At 42.1% G+C, this 27,255-nt stretch overlaps 1 protein-coding gene across 1 annotated transcript in view; it reads left to right on the forward strand.

Annotated features, from left to right (window-relative positions):
- Nucleotides 1-1,316: 1,316 nt before the first annotated feature.
- CDH26 (cadherin 26) overlaps nt 1,317-27,255 on the forward strand; it is a 63,265-nt gene continuing 37,326 nt past the window's right edge. The window contains exons 1-6 of the mRNA XM_015148686.3: nt 1,317-1,517; nt 3,370-3,426; nt 4,679-5,087; nt 15,623-15,679; nt 16,905-17,009; nt 18,840-19,001. Of these exons, the coding sequence (XP_015004172.3) occupies nt 5,019-5,087; nt 15,623-15,679; nt 16,905-17,009; nt 18,840-19,001 (393 nt within the window). The 5' untranslated portion in view covers nt 1,317-1,517; nt 3,370-3,426; nt 4,679-5,018. The remainder of the gene's footprint in view (nt 1,518-3,369; nt 3,427-4,678; nt 5,088-15,622; nt 15,680-16,904; nt 17,010-18,839; nt 19,002-27,255) is intronic.

Consider the following 27,255-nt stretch of genomic DNA (forward strand, 5'->3'; position numbering starts at 1 on the left):
CTGGGTTCAAGCGATTCTCCTACCTCAGCCTCCCACGTAGCTGGCCATGTGTCACCACACCTGGCTAATTTTTTTGTATTTTTAGTAGTGGCAGGGATTCACCATGTTGGCCAGGCTGGTCTCGAACTCCTGAATTCAGGTGATCCACCTGCCTCGGCCTCCCAAAGTGCTGGGATTACAGGCATGAGCCACCGCGCCCGGCCCTGTTTTATATTTTGTTAATAGCTATCACGTCTACAGCAGAGTTGAAGCTACTTCACCACTACTGGAAGCAGAACTCTTCCCTGATTATTTTAAAAACCCTTCTCAAGAGTGTTCTGAGAAATTAAACTTTTCTTGTGACTATGAAGAAACACGACCTTGAATTCAGAAGTATTTGGCTGGAAAATGATTTTTGTGTTAGTGAACGTAGAAAGGTCTTGACTCAGGGGACATATAAGCATGAGCCATTTTATTCTTCTTTAATCTGAGCCTTCACCCAAACCATTTCAATCCCTCAGTTACAACTGGGGTTCATCATTACCCAGTCACGTCAGTCAGTAAAACCAGTCCAGCTTAAAACTTCAATGTCAGCCTTGATGGAAATCTAATCTCTTCCGTCCGCCCTGGGTGGGCTGGACTCCCGGGTGGGTGTGTTGGCAGGGGAGGCTTGGGCAGCCCCTCCTAACCTTCCAACCCAGCACTGAGATCCTAGGGCATGGTGGTGCTTTGCCATCAGGACACCTCTGCTCCCTCCCTCTTCCAGGCTCTGCCTCCCCCAGCGTTGGTGACAGAAAGACAGACTAAAGGGAGAGCCTAAGGCCTGTCCTCCATAACAGGCCACTCTCGCAGCCTTTCGCTGCGGCTGGCTCACCTCTGCGGAGGTGGCATCGAATGCCAGCCTTCTCGCCTCCCAAGCCAGGAAAGAAGGCTCAAGCCCAGCGCTTTACTTCTCTGGTGTTTACTTGATCCATATGGAAAATGCCAAACGTAGGCAGAGTCAGGTACATTTGCTATCTTCCCTCAGTCCCACTTGTCCACCTCAGTTCCCTTCCTTTCAGCTGGGCATAAGGCCTGGCCAGCCAGACCACTGTCCACACAGAAATCCAAGCCGGGTGGAGATGTCCTCATGATGCAATCATCATTATTTTTTTTTTTTTTTTTTTTTTTTGAGACGGAGTCTCGCTCTGTCGCCCAGGCTGGAGTGCAGTGGCCAGATCTCAGCTCACTGCAAGCTCCGCCTCCCGGGTTCCCGCCATTCTCCTGCCTCAGCCTCCTGAGTAGCTGGGACCACAGGCGCCGCCACCTCGCCCGGCTAATTTTTTTGTGTTTTTTTAGTAGAGACGGGGTTTCGCCGTGTTAGCCAGGATGGTGTCGATCTCCTGACCTTGTGATCCGCCCGTCTCGGCCTCCCAAAGTGCTGGGATTACAGGCTTGAGCCCCCGCGCCCGGCCGCAATCATCATTATTAAAAAAAGAACAGTGAGAACTGGAGGTGGCTGGAGGCACCCCTCGAAAAGATAAGAAGGTTGACCCTGGGTAGGTAATTGTAGCTCACACCTCCCTTGCAATCATAAGTAACTTTTATCTCATGAGCAATCTCAATTCTTCACTTGTTAGCTTACAGGGAGCTAGGAGCTGCCACCATGTGGCTATAAAATATTACTGTACTTCCAAGTACACAGAAAGGAGCGCTAGACTATTGTCACTATGATCACATGCTCAGAATAGAAAGGGAACGGGGACATCTTCTAGCTGAGGCTCACCCAAGATGTGTGGCAGGTGATGCCCAGAATGGGGACATCTTCTAGTTCAGGCTCACCCAAGATGTGTGGCAGGTGATGCCCAGAATCACCAGCTGAGTTCCAGGCCCCATGGCCTACCCAAGAAGGGTTACCGTGTGGGGAACTGGCATTCTGCTCAGTTATTTTAAATGCTTGAGAATGTTGAAAACTTGGTTGTTTCTAATATATTACCAATTGCTATGGTGTTTTTTGTTTGTTTGTTTGTTTGTTTGTTTTGAGATGGAGTTTCACTCTTGTTGCCTAGGCTGGAGTGCAGTGATGTGATCTTGGCTCACTGCAACTTCCGCCTCTTGGGTTCAAGGGATTCCCCTGCCTCAGACTCCCGAGTAGCTGGGATTACAGGTGCCTGTCACCACACCCGGCTAATTTTAAAATACCAATTATTTTTAAAGTTAAAATGAATGTGAAAGTGGAATCCTTCACTGTTGTCCCCCAGCTCCTCCCAGACTAGACCTTTGTGAGGCTAACGCCTTTCTAGCAAGAATGTTTCAGTCCCCAGAGCTATTCTAGCAGCAGGGGGTGCTCAACTGACGTGGTTTTTCCCCAAATATTTAACATGGTTTAGCTAACCTGACTTATATATTCTAAATTAGTGCTTCTGACTTAATCAGTTTTTTAAAAATATGCTATCCTTATAGAAATATCCACTTTGAAAATAGGCACAAGGTATTCAGTTTCTCTTTATGTATAGGAAATATCTATAGACTTTAAAGTTGTATTTATTACTCTTTTCAATAATAAGCTATTAATTTCAATGAAAATAAGCTATTCAAATTAAAATATTCAGCAGCATCTCAGAGATATGAATGTTCAGTTAAGCAAAGAAAGTTTTTTTTTAATTGGGAGATTTTTATATTTTATTTTTGATGTTTTTTTTATTTTTTAATTTTTAATTTTATTTTTCCATCAGTTATTGGGGTACAGGTGGCATTTGGTTACATGAGTAAGTTCTTTAGTGGTGATTTGTGAGATTTTGGTGCACCCATCACCCAAGCAGTATACCCTGCACCATGTTTGTTGTCTTTTATTGCTCATCCTCCTCCCATTCTTCCCCCCAAGTCCCCAAAGTCCATTGTATTATTCTTACGCCTTCGTGTCCTCATAGCTTAGCTCCCACAAATCAGTGAGAATATATGATGTTTGGTTTTCCATTCCTGAGTTACTTCATTTAGAATAATAGTCTCCAATCTCATCCAGGTCACTGCAAATGCTGTTAATTCATTCCTTTTTATGGCTGAGTAGTATTCCATCATATATATATGTATATACACATTTTCTTTATCCACTAGTTGATTGATGGGCATTTGGGTTGGTTCCACAATTTTGCAATTGTGAATTTTGCTGCTATAAACATGTGTGTGCAAGTATCTTTTTTGAATAATGACTTCTTTTCCTCTGGAAAGATACCCAGTAGTGGGATTGCTGGATCAAATGGTAGATCTACTTTTAGTTCTTTAAGGAATCTCCACACTGTTTTCCATAGCAGCTGTACTAGTTTACATTCCCACCAGCAGTGTAGAAGTGTTCCCTGATTGTCACATCCACACCAACAACTGCTGTTTTTTTAATTATGGTCATTTTTGCAGGAGTACGGTGGTATCGCATTGTGGTTTTGATTTGCATTTCGCCGATCATTAGTGATGGTGAGCATTTTTTCATATGTTTCTTGGCCATTTGTGTATCTTCTTTTGAGAATTGTCTATGCATGTCTTTAGCCCACTTTTTGATGGGACTGTTTTTTTCTTACTGATTTATTTGAGTTCATTGTAGATTCTGGATATTCATCCTTTATCAGATGTATAGATTGTGAAGATTTTCTCTTTTTTTTTTTTTTTTTGAGACAGAGTCTCGCACCGTCGCCCAGACTGGAGTGCAGTGGCGCGATCTCGGCTCACTGCAAGCTCCGCCTCCTGGGTTCACGCCATTCTCCTGCCTCAGCCTCCCGAGTAGCTGGGACTACAGGCACCTGCCACCACGCCCGGCTAATATTTTTGTATTTTTAGTAGCGATGGGGTTTCACCTTGTTAGCCAGGATGGTCTTGATCTCCTAACCTTGTGATCCGTCCGCCTCGGCCTCCCAAAGTGCTGGGATTATAGGCGTGAGCCACTGCACCCCGCCTTGTGAAGATTTTCTCCTGCTCTGTGGATTGTCTGTTTACTCTGCTGACTATTCCTTTTGCAGTGCAAAAGCTCTTTAGTTTAATTAGGTCCCGGCTATTTATCTTTGTTTTTATTGCATTTGTTTTTTGGTTCTTAGTCATGAAATCCTTGCCTAAGCCAATATCTAAAATAAGCAAAGAAAGTTTACCTTTTATTTTATCTGTTTACTACTTTAAACAAGGTAATGTGATAAAAAGGTCATGTTAAGGTAATCAGGGTTAATGTATCACAGATTGTGTTTTAAAACTTGCTTATTGCAACCTTAAGTATTGGTATAATAGAATCTCAAATTGTCTTTTTCAGAATTCTAATGCAAAGACTCCCAGGTTGCCACAGAGATCCCTGCCCACAGGGAGGCTCTTTCCCATCTCTCCTCCCTCCCACTTTAATTCCAAACTCAAAAAGGCAGATTAATCTAAGCTTAAAAGAGGTTTTAGTAGAAATAATTTGCAAACCCCAGAGCCCTGGGATATTGTTGGAATAAGGATTTTTAGTGCTTTGGAAAGTAAAAGTTGTTTTTTTCTTTTCTTTCATTCTTCCTCATCCCTTCCCCTTAATAAAGTTATCATTCTTGCGGTCATTTTCTAGTTTTTTTGTTTGTTTGTTTCAAGAGGATGGGGGTTATAGAAAAGAGTCACTAACGTATCCTCCTATAGAAAGAGATGATTGGGCCTTCTACTTGGAAACTAGAACAAACAAGGAAACAAAGAAATAAATAATTCTACCTTCCAATAGGTGCTGGTTTCACTTCCCCTGGCTGAGCTGTTGCTCCTGAGGTCAGACCCCAGCCAGTCTTTTGTGTACGTGCAGGACCATGGTGGCTTCAGTTCCTACCCCACCCTTCCTAGGAACTCTACTTGTGGCAAACGGATGTTCGAGCTTACAAGTCCACCCTCCCCACTCTGATAAATGCAAGAAAAGCAAGTTGGGATGAAAGTGTCTGGGCCAAAGTGACCTGGAAACCACTGGAGAAGAAGCTGCTGACTGAGAAGGAGGTGTGTGGCTCCGGCGGGATCCCCAGCTTGGAGGACTGGTTAGCAGCTGCACGTTCTGAGTCTGTCTTGGGTATTCCCATATGGCCATGAGATCCAGGAGTCACCCCTTGCTGCTGCTGCTTCTAGCGCTGCTGCTGTGGCTGCTGCAGGTAAGCTGGTGAGCTGAGCCTGGAGCCTAGTGCTCAGGTGCAGGGAACTGAAAGCAAAGTGCAAGCTGGCCCTGCCCCTTCTAGAAGGGAGGTGAGAGGGACTGAGTGTGACCTGCTGGGACCCAGGGCTGGCTGTCTTGAGAATGGCTTAGGTAGCAGGGGCTCTGGATTTATATAAAGGGAAGTTAAGCGTCCTAGGCTGTTTGGGGCAACAGTGGGAGCAGGAGAAGGGACTTGTTTAAAACTAATTTATATAGCTCACACTATTTTTAGTGAGATTATTTACATCAACACACACAAGTTCTTTCTTTGTTTCTTTCTCCTTTTGTTGACACAGGGTCTGGCTTCATCATCCAGGCTGGAGTGCGGTGGCATGATCAAGGCTCACTGCAGCCTTAACCTCCCAGGCTCAGGTGGTCCTTCCACCTCAGCCTCACGAGTAGCTGGGACTACAGTCACTCACCACCATGCCTGGCTAATTTCTGTATTTTTTATAGAGATGGATTTTCACCATGTTGCCTAGGCTGGTCTCGAACTCCTAAGCTCAAATGATTCATTCGCCTTGGCCTTCCAAAGTGCTGGGATTATAGGCATGAGCCACCTCACCCACTCAACACACAATTTTTTTTTTTTTTTTTTTTTTGAGACAGAGTCTCATCATCCAGGCTACAGTGCGTGGTGACATCTCAGTGCACTGCAACCTCTTCCTGCCAGGTTCAAGCAATCCTCCTGGCTCAGCCTCCCAAGTAGCTGGGACTACGGGCGCATGCCACCATGCCCGGCTAGTTTTTGTATTTTTATTAGAGACAGGGTTTCACCATGTTGACCAGGCTGGTCTTAAACTCCTGACCTCAGGTGATCTGCCCACCTCAGCCTCCCAAAGTGCTAGGATGACAGGAGTGAGACACTGTGCCCTGCCAATTTTTATAATGATACTTCTGTTCACACTTTACATAAGATTGCGGAAATCTCAGTTGTCTGTATCCAAGGCAATTTGAGCAAACCCACGGGGATGGGAGGGCTAAATCCACTGCCCCCAGTTGCCACTGTTTAAGGAATACAAGCTACTGGAGTCAGGATTCGAAACCTATGGGCTTGCTCTGTTTGTACTTAGAGTGGACATGTGCTTGCTGGTTAGGATCTGCTTCGTTGGCTTTCTGCAGCTAGGGAGAGGGAATCATTTCTTCCTTTGAATATCAGCCGAGGGCGGGAAGCAGCACAGTGGTTGGTAACTGTGAGCTCCGGACTGGGCTGCTTGGCGTCCTGACCTAGGCTCCTTCCCGGCCAGCTGGGGACCTGGGCCAGCTTAACTTTGGTCCTTACCTTGGATCAAGTTGAACTCACCTATGGAGCTTCCAGGGATCTCAGTGCCTGGGTTTTGCCCCCGAAGGTTCAGGTTGAGCTGATCTGGGAGTGTGCTGGGTGTCAGGATTTTTAACATAACCTTGTTAAGTCTATTTCTCTTCACCTGAAAACAGAGCTAATAATTGAATTTATCTGAGCCAGTGGTTGTGACAATGAATGAGGAAATGCGTAAAAGCCCTTGGTACTGCGAAAGTTGTCAGAATTAAAATGGAGTTCCTTATATTAAAACACACACACACACACAGGCACAAAGCCTGATATATAGACACAAAGAAGGTTATGCAAAGGGGGTTCTCACATTTGTAGGCTTGATAACTAAAACTATCACAAAAACTGCACAAATAACAACTTTGCACAAAGGCCATTAAAACCTTACACAAAAAACACTTTTTTGAAGAAATCTTCCCAGCAACTTTTTGTGCAACCTCAGACCGGTGTCACCCTTGCTATTGATCTTTGTAGCCAATGACAATTATTTCAAAACAATGATATAATCCTTTTTATTTTTCCCTTTGAAAACCTTTATCTTCCTCTACCGCCCTGACTCTGCACATCGTTTACCATGGCACACATATTCCCATGGCAATATCCTTTCCCAGATAAACGTCATCTTCTCTTAGAGAATCAATCTCTACTATTAGGTTCACAGTTCAGTAAGGGCCCAGTCAATGTGCTCTTATGTCTGTGTCTTTCTGTTTTTCTCATCACAGTGAAAATGGTTGGCTATGTTCACGGAGAGCTCATGCTAAAACTATTTACTGGATACCTGCTTTGGGCCAGGCACTGGGAATACACCAATAAACAAAATAGGGGGAAAACCCTGTCTGAAAGTGGATAACTTGTTTGATACCAGTTGCTTGAGGTTTGGAGAATTTTCTTGGTCACATTTTGCCATGTCAAGAGCTAAGAGTTTCCTTAGTCAGACAGCACATTAATTTGATCTCCAATACTTTGTAGAAGTCCTTTTTAATAGCCCATGTTTGCATGGATTTGAATATAGTCCAAATCAAATCCTGTCCCCATCCTTCCCTCGCTCCTGCTCCTACCCACAATGAGTCTCATCAGGAAACAGACCTGAATTCTCTTCCCTCTGGCATATGAGTGCAGCGCCAAAGCAAATGAATTGACTTCTGAGGGTGTGTCAGGTGGGGTGGGCAGTGGTGATGGGACTGTGGATTTTACTTCAGTTACTGATGACAGCGGCTTTATGTGGATTCCCGGGAATCAAGGCAGATGAAGAGAACATGATTCAATAGATATAAGAAGTTTTTTTTTTTTTTTTTTTGAGACGGAGTCTCACGCTGTTGCCCAGGCTGGAGTGCAGTGGCGCGATCTCGGCTCACTGCAAGCTCCGCCTCCTGGGTTCCCGCCATTCTCCTGCCTCAGCCTCCTGAGTAGCTGGGACTACAGGCGCCCGCCACCGCGCCCGGCTAATTTTTTGTATTTTTAGTAGAGACGGGGTTTCACTGTGGTCTCGATCTCCTGACCTTGTGATCCGCCCGCCTCGGCCTCCCAAAGTGCTGGGATTACAGGCTTGAGCCACCGCGCCCGGCCGATATAAGAAGTTTTTAGCAATCCAAATGCTGGACCTTTAACTCGCGAAGAGCTTTACACCTGGCAGGTGCTCAATAACTGTCCAATTGGCTACAAGTAACATTCCATTCCATTCCTTTACATCCCCGCCCCCCGAATTGGCTTATTGCCATCTGTGACATCTATAAGAGATACCTACGTCCCCCTGTTCAGCTCTCCATATTTACAAGCTGATACCATTTCTGCTGGAGCGCTATTGTGTCCACGGTAGTTTTCCTCTGAAATCCCCACACCCTTTCTTTGTCATTTGGACATGAAGCCAAATCACCAAGTCAGGATTCTGTTCTGCTGGCTTATGTCTTTGTTCCAGGTTCAGTGACAAGTAATGCAAGCCAAGGAAGAGGAGTTTATTCCCCTTTCGTCATTTCCAAGCCTGAGAGCTCATATGTCCTCACCTTTGGGCTGTGGCAGGCTTCAAAGACCAGAGAGGAAGGAAGTTTTAAGAGAATGAAACTGTACAATGAGAAAAGCCACTTACGATTTTTTGTTGGTGGTGGTGGTGGCGTTGTTACCAATCTGGGAAATTCTGAATTGAGTTACCTTTTAATAAATCGTTAGCATTTATGCTTTTACTGAATTATTCTTTTGGCCCTTCATTTAAGGCCAACAGAGTGAGGGGTTGCAGAAGGTGAGGATAGTGTGGTCAGAGGTGAAGCTGAGAGGGTCAGCAGGGGACAGAGCAGGTTGGATTCTGTCCTAAGAGAAGTAAAAACCCTGGGGGAAAAGGGGTGTGAGATCTGTGCTTTTAAAGATCACTCAAGCCTCTGTGCAGAGAATGTGTTAGGAACGTATATTAGTGTCCTCTGACTGCTGAAACAATGAACCACAAACTGGTACATTGGCTTAAAATAGGATAAATGTACTCTTTTGCCGTTCTAGAGGCCAGAAGTCTGAAATCAAGGTGTCAGCAGGGCCAAACTCTGTCCGAAACTGGGAGGACACTCCCTGGCCTCTCCCCAGCTTCTGGTGGGTTGCTGGCAATCCCAGCTATTTCTTGGCTTGCAGCTACTTCACTCTAGTCTCTGCCCCTGTCATGACATGGCATCCTCTTTTTGTGTCTGTGTTTTCCTATCAAGACACTGCTCACTAGATTAGGGCCCACTCTAACCCAGTGTGACTTCATCTTAACTGTAATTCAGTTAAGAATTACATCTGCAAATAGCCTGTTTCCAAATAAGGTCCCGTTCACAGGTACTGAGGATTAGGTCTTCAATATATGCTTTTAGGGACACAATTCAACCCACCACAGAAGGATGGAATGAACAGGAGAGACCAATCCTGTGGGTTCTCAAGGTGGTGGAAACTTTAGCTGTTTGGGGTGGAGACAGAGAAGAGCTGGCCTTAGGAAGTGAACTTGACAGAACTTGGAGGTGGGGATGAAGGAAGCAGAGGCATCAAGGATGACCTTTGGAATGAGTAGGTAAGTGTCTTTTGTGGTTAGAGAGCCCCTAAGATGGGCAGGTTTGTGAGAATACAAGTATGCTATCAGTCTGGAACATGTAGGATTTGAGTTGCTTGTGGGAGATGCCAGTGGAAATGTTGCCTAGAGACTTGAATAGGAAAAAGAGGAGATAGTTATGTAGCCTTTGCCATCCTGAGCACTTTGCATGTGAGTGTTGTATGTTAAAAGGAATAATAATAGTACCTTCATGATTGGGCTGTTGTGAGGATCAAATACATACATTCACTTATACATTTACATATGTAGGGGGTGTGCATGTGTGTGCACAGATGAGGAAATGCAGACTCCAGAGGCTAAATTACCTGCCCCAAACCACATAGTTGGTGAGGGGTAGATAGGATTTTTTTGTGGGGGGAGGGTCTCACTCTGCCGCCCAGGCTGGAGTGCAGTGGCATGATCTCCACTCACTGCAACCGCCACCTCCTGGACTCATGCGATCCTTCCACCTCAGCCTCCCGAGTAGCTGGAACTACATCATGGGCCACCATGCCCGGCTAATTTTTATATATTTTGTAGAGACAGGGTTTTGCCATGTTGCCCATAGAACAGGATTTAAACTCAGGTCTTCTAAACTTACAAATCCACATGCTTAACCAATACTTTATACTATCTGCATTGGCCTCTAGTCACATATGGCAATTTAAGTTAATTAAAATTAAGCAAAATTTAAAATTCAGTTCTACACTAGCACTAGCCACATTTTAGGGGCCCAATTAGCCACATGTGGCTAGGGTCTACCACACTGGCCAGTACAGCAGGGACATTCTCATATTCACAGAGATTTTCCCAGGACTGCTCTGCTCTAGAGCCCAGAATACAGATATTGGGTACAGATTAAAAGAATCTCTAGAGGAATCTCTCATAGGAAATTCTGTGATTTCTAGGATCCAAATTCTCCCTGAATGAAAGCTTAAGAGGCTTTTCTCATTGTCCAAAAACAAACAAACAAAAAAGAGACTTTCCTAACTGTCCGATTTCATTCTTTTAAAACCTCTCTCCTCTCTGGTCTTTCAAGCCTGCCCCAGCCCCAAGCTGAGGACTCATCGGCTGTCAGGACTGGAAATGACCGAAGAGGGAAGAAAGACTCCTTTCCTATGGCTTCTCATTACTTGTCACTGAATCTGGGACAAAGACATAAACCTGCAGAACAGAGTCCTGGATCCAAATTCTGCTGATTTTTAGGACCCGAATTCTGCTTAAATAAAAGCTTGCATTTAAAAATGAAATATTTCCAAGCATTTTGGGAAAGAATTATTTCTATCTAGACCTCTTAGCTGTTTAGTATCCTGTATAGTTACAGATTACATCTTCATTCATTCAGAGAATTTTCTCCCAAAAGATGCCATGGCTGCTCAGCCAGGCCAGCCTGAATGATGTTGGTTACATGCCCCAGGTCCAGAGCCATCTGTCAAATCACGTGCAGGGTGGACCATGCAATCGTATGTCTTCCTGGCCCCCTCTGATAACGTGGTTTGGTGGACATGGTAGCTGAGGGAACAAGCAACTAGAAAGAACCGCCCCCCACCCCACCCCAGGCCCACCGCACTGCATTCTAGCAAGCATTATGCAAATCTTCGGAAAGATTTTCTCTGTGGACAGACTGCCTAAAATTGGCACGGATGAGAAATATAATAAGAGCACTTATAAAATCATTACAGAAAATATAACAATTTCCATCTTCCTGCATCACCCAGATGAGAGATCTCAAGTTAATTTCTAAGGCTTGCATAAAGAGAGGAGAAATGAAACACACACAACGATGTGAAATTTAAGGCATCTCCGGCAAAGTATAAGCATCCACCATTTCAAACCTCTTTTTGAACACTTCAGCCAGCTCTTACATGACTGTCAACTGTGCCGTTTATGTGTTATCATAATAAAATGAATTTACAGAACTTCAGTGTTGAAAGAGCACTTAAAGACACCTTGTCTCATACCCTCAATTTACAGAAAGGGAAACTGAGGCCCAGAGGGAACAAGAAACCTCAATATATTCCTTGTTAATAACCTTGGCCACCTGGAAATACACCTGTTTCAGAAACAGAATTAATTTCTTTATCTTTTACAAAAACTACAATTTTCTCCATTTAAAAATTATACACCTGGGTAGGCCCTTAATTTAAAACTGCTGACATTAATCAAGAAGCATTCATTGTCTAAAAAATTCAGTTTGAGATTTCAGAACTCAAAGAGTTTAAACATTCTTTCCCTTCAGGTAAATACATAGAAATATAACCTGGCCAGGAAACAAATATTATCACTAGCCCTGATGCTAACAATACAGCCCAATAACATCACCCGCCCACCACCCACCATGGCCTCTTGTATTGTAATGTGAATAAGGATAAATAAGGATAGATTCTGACGAGGACGAGGCAACCAGGGTGGAGGCTCTGTCCCTAGTGATTTAGGTATCAGTCCTAGAGATTTAGCTTATGTGGGTTATACTTCCTGATACCATGGTAGATATTAAAACAGGGAAATTTTAAACATATTTCTCAATTCATTGGACATAACCATAATAAACCCATTCTATGGTAATAAAAATAGCACATATTTTGGAAAATATCCATATTTTTCCATAAATTCCATTTAGTGGAAAAAGTGGCACTATCTATATATTTTTGCAAATATTTTGAATGTCCAGCTTTAAAGAAGACAGCAGGAGTCTCCTCTCTGCTTCTGCATTCAGTCTGTTGTGAATTTGTTTGGTTGGAGTATATGAAGAAATTCTGGCCTCACGCAGATATTTGAAAACGGAGGAATATTTTAATAACCTGGAACAGAAAATTGTGAATATTTTTCTTTGATATTGCACCAAAACTCAATACACTGTAATGTCTTAACAGTTATTTACTGTGTAGAATCTGAAACCATATCAATGAATTTTCCCTACTCTGTTCCATTAAAATCCACTGGTCTCTCTTGCACTCTGGATGACTCTTTTACCTGTGTGTGATTTTAGAACATGATGTGTTGATCATTAGGAAGCTATTGGCTATTGAGTTATGCAGATATTTCCTATGCGGACATATTTCAGACTATAAAATTTTAAAAAATTGCTATTATAATAAAAATCTTTAATATTAGGAAGCTTTCATGCTCATATTGGCAGACACAAGTTTTCTAAAATTCTGATTTTTGCTTGAAAGCTTACATTTGTCAGTGGGAGCAGATACTGTGCGTTGATTGATTTTCTTGAAGTGAAAGCCTCACTTTGCTCATGATCAAGGAACCATGTATCAAGTACCCTGGCATGAATCATCAGTTTATTGGTTGTTCTTTCAAGTAAAATGGTGTTCCACTAAAAAAAAAAAAAAAAAAGTGGCCTGTTCAGCTGGAAACTCAAGCAATCACGCAAGTACTTTTCTTTGAGATAAACCTTCTGCCTTGATGTGCAGCAGCAGTGCTTTGTACGTACTTCCCATCCACTCACAAAGAGTATTTAAAAGATGTGTGCTCAAGTGTTGCCATTTAAAACAATTTATTTATTTATTTATTTATTTATTTATTTATTTATTTATTTATTATTTTCTTTGAGATGGAGTCTCGCTCTGTCACCCAGGCTGGAGTGCAGTAGCACGATCTGGGCTCACTGCAAACTCTGCCTACCAGATTCAGGCCATTCTCCTGCCTCAGCCTCCCGAGTAGCTGGAACTACAGGCGCCCGCCACCACGCCCGGCTAAATTTTTGCATTTTTTAGTAGAGATTGGGTTTCACCGTGTTAGTCAGGATGATCTTGATCTCCTGATCTCATGCTCTGCCCGCTCGGCCTCCCAAGGTGCTGGGATTACAGGCGTGAACTACCGCGCCAGGCCTAGAACAATTAATATTGTTTTTACTACTTCATCAGTTCTCAAGCAATTATAGTAATTGAGTAAATTACTGGGAGTTTGGTACCACTGCCTTCGTTTGTGTTGAGGCATCAGCAATTTTACCCACCAATGTTATTGTTTTGCACCATCAGTGCAAATGTCAGTCAGCGAAATAGGCAAACAATGCCTTAGTGTTCTTAGGAAAGCGTTTGGCCTTGTGGACTCTCTTACAGGGCTGTGGAAACCATACTTTGAAAATTGCTGCTACAGAGAAACTTTTCACATATACATGCATGTTTATTACCATAGCATTTTTGATCATGAACTGGAACCAACCTAAATGACCATCACTAGGAGAATAGATAAATAGATTATTGCCTATTCATATGGTGAAATGCTCTACAGCAATGAAAATGAATGAACTAGAACTGTAGGTGTTAACACACATATCCTCCCCCAAAATGAAAAATCGATGATAAGTAAAAAAACAAAATAAGTTATGGGATGATGCTTACTGTGAACCATTATTTAAAAGTCCAATCTAAAACCACAAAAATTACACACTGTTATGAATATATAGCTATATCTATGCACACAGATATATAGTGAAGGTTTAAAAACATGCATTGAAATGCTAAATATAATTTAGGATGAGAGTTTCTTCTGAGGAAAAAGTGAGATGAGGGAGGGGTACACAGGAAGTTTCCATTTTATCTGTAACAATTTACATCTCAACACTTCGAAGCAAATAGGGTAAAAGTATTAAGGTTTAATAGAACTAGGTGATGGGCATCATTATGCCATTCTCTATTTCTTTCTGTATGCTTAAAGCATTTTGCTATCAAATTTTCTTTTAAATAGGAAGACTGTATAACAAGAAAAGGTTTTATTAAAAACGTTTCATTTTTTTAAAGACAGACTTTCCCGTTTTATATTAATTAGCAAGAATCTTAATGCTAAATTGAATACCCAATCTTAGTTCATGAAATTGTCTTTTTTGATAACTTTTTGTTTTGGTATAAAACTTGTAAGATTTAAGGAAAATACAAAGAATTCCAAAATACCCTGTGTGAAAATTCACCAGTTGTTTATACTTTTTGCCCCATTCGCTTTATTCTAGTCATCCTGCTTGCACACTGTCTCTCTCCCTCCCCACTCTCACACTTTCGTTTGCTGCTGGTTCTAACCATACATTGCAGGGCCTTTCCCCATCCTACATCCCTTCCTCCCTCCCTCCCTCCCTTCCTCCTTCCCTCCCTCCCTCCCTCCCTCCCTCCTTCCTTCCTTCCTTCCTTCCTTCTCTCTGTCTTTTCAGATGAAGTCTCGCTCTGTTGCCCAGGCTGCAGTGCAGTGGTGTGATCAAATCTCACTGCAACCTCCGCCTCCCAGGTTCAGGCGATTCTCCTGTCTCAGCCTCCCAAGTAATTGGGATTACAGGCGCGTGCCACCATGGCTGGCTAATTTTTGTATTTTTAGTAGAGATGGGGTTTCATATTGGTCAGGTTGGTCTCGAACTCCTGACCTCAGGTGATCCACCTGCCTTGGCCTCCCAAAATGCTGGGATTAAAAGTGTGAGCCACCATGCCTGGCCAACTTATCTCTTTCTATTTCAACAGTCTTGCACATGTATTTTTTGGAGGAAGGGAAAGGATTGTTGAGATACAAATTATAAATAAGTATTATCACTCTAAGTCATTATGTAAATGTAAAGTGCCATGCCTATTATATTATTAATTATTGTAAATAATGCCTAGGAAAAAAGGGGCAAAAAAAAAAGAAAAGAAAAACCCACTTAAAGCTCATCACCAATTAATATTTGGTGTTATTTTACATGTGTACATATAAATACTTCTGTGCTCATCCTGAATAAACAAGTTCTGCTGCCTGCTTTGTTAATTAACAGTAGTATTTTATAATTTTAAATGTCTCCCCACCATTGGTAATAATAAATCAGAATTCTTTTCGTTATTTCTCCTATAGTTAGAGAAGTGGTAATCATGAATTAAGATATAGAGGTGGGAGGCTGAGGCAGGAGAATGGCGTAAACCCAGGAGGCGGAGCTTGTGGTGAGCTGAGATCCGGCCACTGCACTCCAGCCTGGGCGACAGAGCGAGACTCCGTCTCAAAAAAAAAAAAAAAAAAAAAAAAGATGTAGAGGTAAGAAATTCTATTTACCAAAACTAAATACAGAAGTTCTTTTTCTGTCATTTCTAATTCTAGATTTGTGCAACTCCAGGCAGTTTCCATGTGATTCTGATAAGTATATTCTCTACTAATTAACATTATTTTTATTTTTAAGGTCAGTATCGTTGACAGTGTCCAACAGGAAACAGATGATCTTACTAAGCAAACAAAGGTGAGGTTTGGAAATCAGTTTCTTAATAGATAAAATCAGTCTGTACACCTGACTTAGAGACAGAATTGCAGTTTAGAGGGCTTTAGTGCCTACCAATGTTTGGTTTGCAGAAAAGAAAACAGAACCACGTGTGGCCTTTTAGAATCTTGAGGGACTGCCAGAGAGTTGCAGATGATGCTTTTATGTCTAATTAGAATATGAGCAGCCTGCGAACATCAAAATTCAACTGTGCACCACAAGCTTGGAGGTTGTCCACATCACTTTCTTCTTTATGGAATTAGAATATATTGGACTTACTATTTTCCATTGCACCAGTCATGCACCTACCACTGTGAGGTGTTGCCATATCCTCGTGCCACGTTGTGATTATTTACTTGGTATTGTTCTCTTGGTCAATTCACTTTATCATTAAGCAATTTTTTTAAAAAAGAACTTGCATTTTTGTTGATCAAATTAATGTGGCTAGAAACCAGCTTCACTTATAATAGATGGCAACTGTGAAAATATATAATGCAAACAAAACAATGCTTTAAATTTCATGTATTCCCTTACCTGACAAATATCTGAGCCCAAGATCTGAGTCTAAGTCACTCTCTTTCTGTTTGTGTACATGTCTGCACATTTGTTAAAAGGGGTATTCGTAGACAGAGAGGCATGAAAGCTCTATCAGCACCTAATCATCAATAATTTCAGGAAGATTGAGAGATAAATGGAAGTAGGAAAACTTTCTCAACAACGGTTTGTATGTCTACCGTAAGACAGCCATTGGCACATAGCAGACAGTCATCTTTAATGCTATGTCTGGATAGCTCCTAAAATTATCTCAAGAACCATGTCAGATCATTGGGTGGCATCTGCCCCATGGTTAGAGATGACTCTACAGCTTTTTAAGAAGCTTGACTCTTAAGCTTCTTGTACTTTTTATGTTTGTTTTTAACAGTAGGCGTGTACTGTTTCTTTTTTCTAAGAATCACAGAGTGTCACAGCTATACCAGAGCTAAATCAGTACATAATTCAAAGGGCCATCGGTACCAGCTCAATATGACTCTTAAGCTTCTTAAGAAGCAGGCACTTGGATTTTCCAAGCTTAGGTGGCTGTTGTGGGGATGAGAGAATGCAGGCCAAGTGTCAGCACAGGGCCTTTACATGAAGCAAGGGTGTGATAAATCCTGGCTGTGAGCATCACTGCCATCCTTATTGTCATCATTGTCACTATAATTTCCAGGGAAAGAGCTACCAGCCTCTACGGCGATCCAAGAGAAGATGGGTTATCACCACCTTGGAGCTGGAGGAGGAAGACCCGGGACCCTTTCCCAAACTGATTGGTGAGGTGAGGTGCCTACTCTTAAGGAATGACCCCATCATGGCCTCTGAGTCAGCATGCCCCTTTGGCCAGGAAGATTAAGTCTCGAAAGGTTTTGTGCTAGTGAGGCCAGGGAGTGAAGTAGAGCATAAGGAGCACTGGCCTGGGGTTCAGGATGCCTGCGTTCTAGAACTCACTCTACTTCTACCTGGGTATGTGACTTTGAGCGAGTCACTTCTCCGTGTGAGTGTCTGATGAGAATCTCATACAGCAACAGGGTGGTTAATTTCAACTGACAGGTCTGCTTTATTTGGCCCATGCAGAGGTTTTTGTTTGTTTGTTTGTTTGTTTAAATATTATTTTAAAATAGGGAGATTGTCGACTGGGCACAGTGGCTCATACCTGTAATCCCAGCACTTTGGGAGGCAGAGGAGGGCGGATCATGAGATCAGGACATCGAGACCATCCTGGCCTACATGGTGAAATCCCATCTCTATTAAAAATACAAAAAATTAGCCGGGCATGGTGGCAGGCGCCTGTGATCCCAGCTACTCCGGAGGCTGAGGCAGGAGAATGGCATGAACCCGGGAGGCAGAGCTTGCAGTGAGCCAAGATTGCACCACTGCACTCCAGCCTGGGCGACAGAGTGAGACTCCGTCTCAAAAAAATAAAATAAAATAAATAATAAATAAATAAAATAAATAATAAATAAATAAATAAATAGGGACACTGTCTTAAAAATTTTGCCCTTCTAGAGACTTTTTAAAAGTGGAAAGTTCTGGCCACATGGAACCCACATTCCCACATGACAACAATTAGGTGGGGCTTGAGTTACTCCGAATACCACAGTTTCCACCACTCCCTATTTCCTCCCTCTTGCTGAGGGCAAGCACCGCCTTGAAAAAGTCACATGGTATTGGAATGGTAGAATCTTTCCACCAGGCTCATGTTGTTTATTTCCGCTACCTTCCTGGTACCAATGGCCCTTCGAATTATGTACTGATTAAGCTCTGACATTCTGTGACATTCTGTGATTCTTAGAAAAAGGAAACAGTACATGCCTACTGTTAAAAAACAAATATAAAGAGTACAGAAAGTTTTCAAGTCTCAGTGGTTAAAAGTATATACTCCTAAGAGTCAGGGGGAGGGAGTGGGTTCATATTCCTACTGCACCACGTCCTTGCTGGGTAAGTTAGAGATTTTTTTTTTTTTTTTTTTTTAAGGTTAGAGATTCTTAATGTGTCTGTACAATGAGGTCGATGATATTGCCTACATTTCAGAGATGTTTTAAAGATTAAATAGGTTAAGGCAAGCAAGGCATATTGTAGGCCCACTCATTCTAAACTCTTTCTAAATGTTAGTTGTGTGATCACTACTTCTCTTTCCTTCAAGGGATAATCAATATTAAATAAATTGGTATGTGTGGTTCCAGATATCTCTTTACAGATTTTCTGATGTGAATCTGCGTCAAAGAAATGAGATCACACTTGGTGTGTTGTTCTGCTTGCCTTTCTTGTTGAGCGATGTGTCCTGCTCATCTTTCTGTCTTTCTATGGCAGTGTAAATACATCTTTGAAGGCTACAGAGTATCCCATGCTATGTGAAGGAAGTATCACTATATTATTTTTTTCATGTCGATGAACATTTATGCTATTTCCAAATTGTCACTATTACAGACCAAACTGCAGCCAACAGTTCAACACCATTGCTCCTGCATCTCTGCCCATCTGTTTATTTCTTTGGCAGATGTGCCATTGCTGGGTATAATTTCTTAAAGATGCCATTGATTCTTAGCCTTGATACTTGACTATCATAGTGGCTTATTCTCATCCTCCTTTTCATTTTTCCTCCTTCTAGCTGTTCAATAATATGTCTGATAACATGTCGCTAATGTATCTACTCAGTGGACCTGGTGTGGATGAATATCCAGAGATTGGTTTGTTTTCTCTTGAAGATCATGAGAACGGAAGGATATATGTTCACCGCCCTGTTGATCGAGAAACGACACCGTCTTTCACGGTATCTAAAATTTGATATATTCTAAGCTTGGATTTGAAAGCTCTTGCAAGACTGTTGTATTTGGTAAGCATTATTTAAGCTGACTATGTGCCAGGTTCCGGGAGACTGAGAAATTATGCCTTGTGACAAGCTTTACGAGTATGCCTGAGACTTTTGTAATCTTCTTTTGGAGTTGTGGGCTTTGGCTTTGTAATGATTTCTGCAATCGATGTGAGCTGCTGTAAGTCTTTATTCTAATGACCAGTGTCCTAGCATGATCGGGATATCTGAAAGCACTTGGGGATAGGGTCACAGAATGTTTATAAAATGGGCTTATTTATTTATTTATTTATTTATTTATTTATTTATTTATTTTTGAGATGGAGTCTTGCTCTGTCACTCAGGCTGGAGTGCAGTGGTGCGATCTTGGCTCACTGCAAGCTCCGCCTCCTCCTCGGTTCATGCCATTCTCCTGCCTCAGCCTCCGGAGTAGTTGGGACTACTGGCGCCCGCCACCACGCCCAGCTAATTTTTTGTATTTTTAGTAGAGACGGGATTTCACTATGTTAGCCAGGATGGTCTCAATCTCCTGACCTTGTGATCCCCCCACCTTGGCCTCCCAAAGTGCTGGGATTACATGCGTGAGCCACCGCGCCTGGCCTAATTTATTTTTTTATGAGTGACTTCTGAAATATGGAGACAAGCCATAACAGACCCAGTGGGTGGCCCAATAACTGGTGCATGAGCAATTGCATACCTGTTGACGATGTCTTATTGTGAGTGCAGGTTTTCTTTACAATTTCATCACTGCAACACTGTGGTTTACTATGAAGTTGAAATTCAGGTTCTAAACTAGGAAAAGAAATCATAAAGAAAAAAGCCCTAAACCATGTATCACGTTACCCATCTAACATAATAGGGAGTCCTTAGGTAGTCAAAATGTGTTCTATTTTGACTTCAGTGGACTGGAGCTGTTGGGAACTGGGCTTGGTTCTCAGGCCTGCTTGGCTGTACATTTGTTCATTAACTTTTTCAGGGTGGAAAGATGTTGATTAACATTCAAGAAAAGTAATATATGAAGCTTTTCTCCAGTGATCTCAATGTACTGATATACACAATAAAAGATAAACCCTTAACTCACTAATAGGCTCTGACTCTCTAATTTTTAAATAGGTGAAAATTCTCCTAAAACTCCAATGAACATGCAAAGATGACTCTCTAGGTCTTCCTTATCCATATGAATGCATGCCTCCCTTCTGTGTAGACTTCGCAGTGTCTGTTAAAAAGAAGGAGTAGAGAGTAGTCACAAGGAGACACTGAGATAGCACTTCTCAATCTTTAATGAGCAAACAGATCACTTAGGGATCTTGGTAGAAATGCAGATTCTGTTTTAGTAGGTCAGGGTGAAGCCTGAGAGCCTGCATGTCTAGCAAGCTCCAGGTGATGCTCATGCTGCTGTCCTCAGGCTTCCATACATTGAGTAGGGAGGACGTAGTGATGGTCATAATCTGTGCAAGGATGGAGCCACACATTCAGTGCTCACTTGTTGTTGTTGCTTGTTTGCTTTTAATATTTTATTTTTTCCTTTCCTTTTATTATTATTATTATTTTTAACTTTCATTTTAAGTTCATGTACAGGTTTGTTATATAGGTAAACGTGTATAATGAGGGTTTGGTGTACAGATTATTTCATCATCCAGGTATTAAGCCTAGTACCCACTAGTTAGTTTTCCTGATCCTCTCCCTCTTCCCACCCTTCACCCTCTGAGAGATTCCAGTGTCCGTTCCCAGTGTCCCTCCATGTGTTCTCATCATTTAACTCCTATTTATAAGTGAGAACATGCAGTATTGGTTTTCTGTTCCTGTGTTAGTTTGCTAAGGATAATGGCCTCCAGCTCCATCCATGTTCCTGCAAAGGACACAGTCTCATTCTTTTTTATGGCTGCATAGTATTCCATGGCATGAATGTACCATATTTTCTTTATCCATTCTACCATTGATAGGCATTTGGGTTGATTTCATGTCTTTGCTACTGTGAATCCTGCTGCAGTGAACATACTCATGCATATGTCTTTATGGTAGAATGATTTATATTCCTTTGGGTATATACCCAGTAATAGGATTGCTGGGTTGAATAATATTTCTGTTTTTAGCTCTTTGAGGAATCACCACACTGTCTTCCACAATGGTTGAAGTAATTTACACTCCCACCAAGAGTATATACATGCTCCTTTTGTTTTTTTTGTCTGCAACCTCACCAGCATCTGTTGTTTTTTGACTTTTTAATAATGGCCATTCTGACTGGTGTGAGATGGTATCTCATTATGGTTTTGTGGTTTTAATTTTCATTTCTCTAATAATCAGTGATGTTGAGCTTTTTTTCATAAGCTTACTGGCCACAAGTATATCTTCTTTTGAAAAGTGTCTGTTTATGTCTTTTGTCCACTTTTTAATGGGTTTTTTTTCTTGTAATTTTAAGTTCCTTATAGATGCCAGATATTCGATCTTTTTCAGATGCAAAAGAAACTATCAACAGAGTAAACAGATAACCTACAGAATGGGAGAACATTTTTGCGAACGATGCTTTTAACATTTTAAATGATGTATTAAGGGTTGGCATTCATAATGTCTAATATGGGACTTTGTGTCTAAAAGCTGATAATGCTAAAGCCAAATATCTAAGAGCATTTCCTGAAACTCACAGTTGAGTTGGAAATGCTTGGCACATCACAGATAGATCCCAGGGACCATTTAGAGCAAACAGTGACAGTGTGGGGTGGGGGGAAACACATGGCATCCCCGAGTTCTGTTATGTCAGGTTTCCAGGGCCCTATGCTTGGAGCTCCCTGGCTAGGCCAAATCCCTGTTCTGATTCCCCAAACATTGACCACAGTTGTCTTTTAATATTGATTTATGTACTTATTTGATCCGTGGCCCTCTCATTTAACTACGAACTTCCACAGGGAAAGATACAAGGTGGAGATTCTGAGGCATGTCCCAACCTTGCCCGTCACTCTCCATCTCATGACCCTGTTTTATTTTCTCCTCAACACCACTCATCACCTGAAATGTGAACTTCGTGTTTAATTCTCTGTTGATAGTTGATCTCCTCCATTAGAATGCTGGTCCATTAGAATGCAGAGACTCTGCCTTATTCTTGACTTTGGGGAAAGTCTGCCATTGCCCCAGGGTCAAGATCAGGGCTCCTCACATAATAGATTCTCCCTTAATCATGTTAGATGAAGGAGTAAATGAATGAGCGAGCAGAGTAAAATGTAGCCTTGGCCTTGCTGGGTGTTGTGAGTTGAACTGTGCCTCCCAAAAAGAGATGTTCAAGTCCTACCCACACCTGTGACCTTATTTGGATATAGGGTCTTTATAGGTGTAATCAAGTTAAAATGAGGTCATACTGGATTAGGGTGGGCTATAACCCAGTGACCAGTATCTTTAGAACAAGAGGGAATCTTTGACACAGAGACAGATGCAGAGGAGAATGCCAGGTGAAGGTGGAGGCAGAGATTAGAGTGATGCCAAGGAATATCGAGGCTTGCTAGCAACCACCTGAAGCCAAGAGAGGCAGGGAATAGTCTCTCCCTCAGAGCTTCCAGAAGAACCAACCCTGCTGACTCCTCCATTTCAACTCTAGCCTCCAGAACTGTAAGAGAATAAGTTTCTAGTGTAAGCCATGGAGTCTGTGGTATTTTGTTACAACAGCCACAGGAAACTAACAGCCAGGGGCTTACACACTATTTAGGAGCATATAAAATGGTCCAATGAGAAGGATTACCAACCAGGAAGGGTGGTATAAGCCATGTCCTATAAATGAGGACATATCCTAAACACTACACAAATTGAGCATCCTAGCTTAACCATCTGCTCCTGTGAGAGAATGATTATTATTGGCTTTGGCAGTCCATCAAGATAGTACATTATTAAAAATCAAGTAAGCCTAATGTAGCAGCAAAAAGACATTCCAGCAGCACTTCTTTACTCTTGAGCATCCTGATAGGGTCTCTAAAACCAACCAAAAGCAAAATTGTGCTCAGGGAGTGTGTAGGGGAGGCCAACTTTTTATTAACTCCATGCGTCTACAAGAAAGCAGTAACACTAGTTGAGAATTACTGTAAGATTTAAGACAGAGACAGCAACAGGAAAAGTTTTAATTTTTTTCTGTGTATGGACCTTATCTATTTATATCAAAATATGCTCATTTTTGTAGAATACAAAGCTACCCCCAAAGCCATCCTTTTATATTTCTCAGAATAATTATGTGTTAATTTTTATCACCACACAGTCTAACCTATGCATTCGCGATTTGGTATTGTGCATTTGGTCCTGAAGGTGTTTCCATGTGCTCATTTGTGTGTAAGGCCATAGATCTTGTGCCTGTAATTTCAAATAGGCATATGGTGATGCATCCAGTTAACGCACTATGGTTTGTTTATCCAAAGGTATAAATCTTGAGGCTATAACAAAAGGCTGGAAACACTTTCCAAGTGCAGACAATGTCCATGACATTTCTTTTCACCATTGTAATCCGAAATCCTAGAAATTCTTAGCATCTTGCCAAAGAATAAACAGCACTCGTGTTTCTCAGGCGTCCTATGGAACTAAAGGTCTCATATGTAGCTTTAGGATAATAAATGAAATATAAAATAATAAACATGAAACACACAAGTGGTTCTTTTTTAAAATGGAAGGAGTACGGTTGGCACGGTTTTACAGCCAGAAGTCAGGGTGATTAAGGAGCAAAGAGTTGCCAGCACAGTCATAAATTATGGAGGAGAATGTAGAGATGGTGTGTGAGAAAGCCAATTTATTTGCACAAAAATTTAAAAATGTATGCTAGAGTCCCTGAAGTCCCTGAAGCGGACTAGCTCAGTAGTAGAAGCCCTGAAGGCTCCCTCAGTCCTACTGTGGAGGAGGAGGAGCGCTGACCTGCGCTAGACGTGGGGGCTGCTGTTCTAGGATACCTGGTGGGACCGCGGTGATGGAGTTGAGGAGTGAGCCACAAGTCTGCAGGGAAAGGGGGCTCAAGCAGCCACGCGAAACAAAACAGAGGGAAAGACCTTTAGGCCCCTGAGGAAGGGGATGGAGACAGCGTTGCCTAAAGCTTTCAAGGCCCTGAGAGGCCCCCTGGGAGGGCCACTGACTCTGGGCACTGAGTAGCCTGTAGAGTGAAATGGGGAAGAATCGGCGGAAGGTGCAGTCTTGATCCCTGACTGGACTTGGATCTGGGCTACTCTACTTCCAAGCTGAAGGTGAAATAGTCACTTAGTCTCTCCATGGTGCAGAGCTAGACAGCAAGGGTGTCTTCCTCCAGGGCTTCCGCGAGGATGAAGGGAGACCATCTACGTGAAGGGCTGGTGCTGGTGAGTCCGCCCTGGGCCTGGCTGAAGCTGGCGGCCACGCTTCTGCAATAAACCTTTTTACCCCAAGCAGGATACTGTACCTGGCGACCAGTTGGTCCTTGAGAATCCAGTGGTCTCGATGCAGAACAGGCACCTGCCTGGACCACCCTCGTGCCACGATTCATGCCTTTTCCCGCTCTCTTTTCTGTGACTCTGAACTCCTGCCTTTCCCCACAGCCTTTTCAGCCTTCAACAAACAAAAGCACCGTTTATACTAGAGCAATGAGAGATTCAGGAGTAAAAATATGTATATTTATTTAAAATACAACAGTTTGTATTTTATTATGGTTCATATTTATTACATTTTATTAAGATATATATATTTATTTTGTAAGTAGGGACATCATATTTTTCAAATTAATGGACTTCATTTTTTAGAGCAGTTTTAGATTGACAGAAGCACAGAATAGAAGGCACACAGTTCCCATCCTACCCTCCCCTCACCCCTCCCTTCAGATTCCCCTATTATGAACATTTTGCAATAGTGTGCTGCATTTGCTATAATTTATGTGCTACATTTGCTATAATTGTTGAGCCAGTATTTTACATTACTGTTAACCAAAACCCAGAGTTTACATTAGGGTTCATTCTTGGCATCTTACCTTTTATGGGTTTCGACAAATGTGTCCATCATGACAGTGTCATAGGGAATAGTTTCACTGCTCTAAAAATTCTCTGGGCTCTGCCCATTCCCTCCTCCCTACCCCCAGAACCCCTGGCAACCACTGGTCTTTTTATTGTCTCCTCACTTTTGCCTTTTCCAGAAGGTTATACAGTTGGAATCATACACTATGTAGCCTTTTCAGACTGGCTTCTTTCACTTGGCAATATCCATTTAAAGTTCCTCTATGCCTTTTTTTCATTGTATAATATTCTATTGTATGGATAGACACAGCTTATTTACCTATTCATCTACTGAGAAACGTCTTGGTAGCTTCCAGAGTTTGACAATCATGAATAAAGCTGCTATAAACGCGTGTGTGCAGGTTGTCGGGTGCACATACATATTCAACACATTTGGAAGGGTGATTGCTGGATTGTGTAGCAAGAGTACATTTAGTTTTGTAAGAAACTGCCAAACTTGTCTCCCAAAGTGGCTGTACCATTTTGCATTCTCACCAGCAATAAATGAGAGTTCCTATTCTTTATACTCACTTTTTATTTGTTTGTTTGTTTTGAGATGAAGTCTTGCTCTGTCGCCCAGGCTGGAGTGCAATGGTGCGATCTCGGCTCACTGCAACCTCTGCCTCCAGGGTTCAAGTGATTCTCCCACCTCAGCCGCCCAAGTAGTGGGATCACAGGCACCCACCATCATGCCCGGCTAATTTTTGTATCTTTGTAGAGATGGGGTTTCACCATGTTGGCCAGGCTGATCTTGAACTCCTGACCTCAGGTGGTCCCCCCACCTCGGCCTCCCAAAGTGCTGGGATTATAGTGTGAGCCACCACGCTCAACCTTATATTTACTTTTTACATATAAAATTAATAAGGGCTTCTTATGAAATTTTATACAATATATGAAAAATCTCATCCCACCCACAACTTTCCCCTCTGGTCTAATTCCACAGAAGGAAAAAATAATTACAGAGGAATTACAACATTCATTCTTCACTTATTAGATTTGATATAAAGTTCTTAATAACTTCTTTGACAATATAATGACCTGAGAACCCTTAACTGCCTTTATTCCTTCCAAATGTGTGTGTATTTTCCTTTTAAAACTTTATTTTAAAAACTTATGTACAGTAAAATTTGTATCTCTTGATGTATAGTTCTAAGAGTTTTGACAAACCCTCCTTCAACCCTTAACCCCTGGAAACCACTCATTTCTTTTCCTTCCCAATAAATTTACCTTGTTTCGAACATCATAGAGACAGAATCACACAATACATGGCTTTTTAAGTCTAGATTTTTTTCACTTTGCATAATGAATCTTATATTCATCCATGTTGTACGCATCAAGAGTTTGTCCTTTTTTTTTTTTTTTTTTTTTTTTTTTGAGATGGAGTCTTGTTCTGTCACCAGGCTGGAATGCAGTGGTGCGATCTTGGCTCACTGCAACCTCTGCCTCCCAGGTTCAAGCAATTCTCCTGCCTCAGCCTTCTGAGTAACTGGTACTACAGGCGCCCACCACCACACAAGGCTAATTTTTTGTGTTTTAGTAGAGATGGGGTTTCACCATGTTGGTCAGAATGGCCTCGATCTCCTGACCTTGTGATCTGCCCACCTGGGCCTCCCAAAGTGCTGGGATTACAGGTGTGAGCCACCGCACTGGCTGAGTTTGTTCTGTTTTATTGCTGAGTAGTATCTCACTTCTCACTTTATAAAACTAAGGGATGCTTGGATTCTTTTTGATTTTAGTGATGATTAAAGCTGCTATGCACTTTTTTTTTTTTGAGATGGAGTTTCACTCTTGTTGCCCAGGCTGGAGTGCAATGGTGTGATCTCAGCTCACTGCACCCTCGGCCTCCTGGGTTCAAGTGATTCTCCTGCCTTAGTCTGCCAAGTAGCTGGGATTACAGGCACCCACCACCACACCTGGCTAATTTTTATATTTTTAGTAGAGACTGGGTTTCACCGTGTTGGCCAGGCTGGTCTTGAACTCCTGACCTCAGGTGATGCACCTGCCTCAGCCTCTCAAAGTGCTGGGATTACAGGTGTGAGCCACCGTACCCAGCCCACATGTGGTTTTTATGTGAATGTCAGTTTTCATTTATTGTAGGTAGATACCTAGGAGTGGCTTAGATGGATTGCGTAAGTGTATGTTTAATTTGATAAGCAATTCCCGAACGATTTCTCAGAATAACTGAATAATTTTGTATTCTCATTAGAAATGTATAAGAATTCTGATTGCTCTGAATCTTT

Source organism: Macaca mulatta, chromosome 10, assembly GCF_049350105.2.
Source record: "Macaca mulatta isolate MMU2019108-1 chromosome 10, T2T-MMU8v2.0, whole genome shotgun sequence".
In the NCBI taxonomy this organism is placed as follows: domain Eukaryota; kingdom Metazoa; phylum Chordata; class Mammalia; order Primates; family Cercopithecidae; genus Macaca; species Macaca mulatta.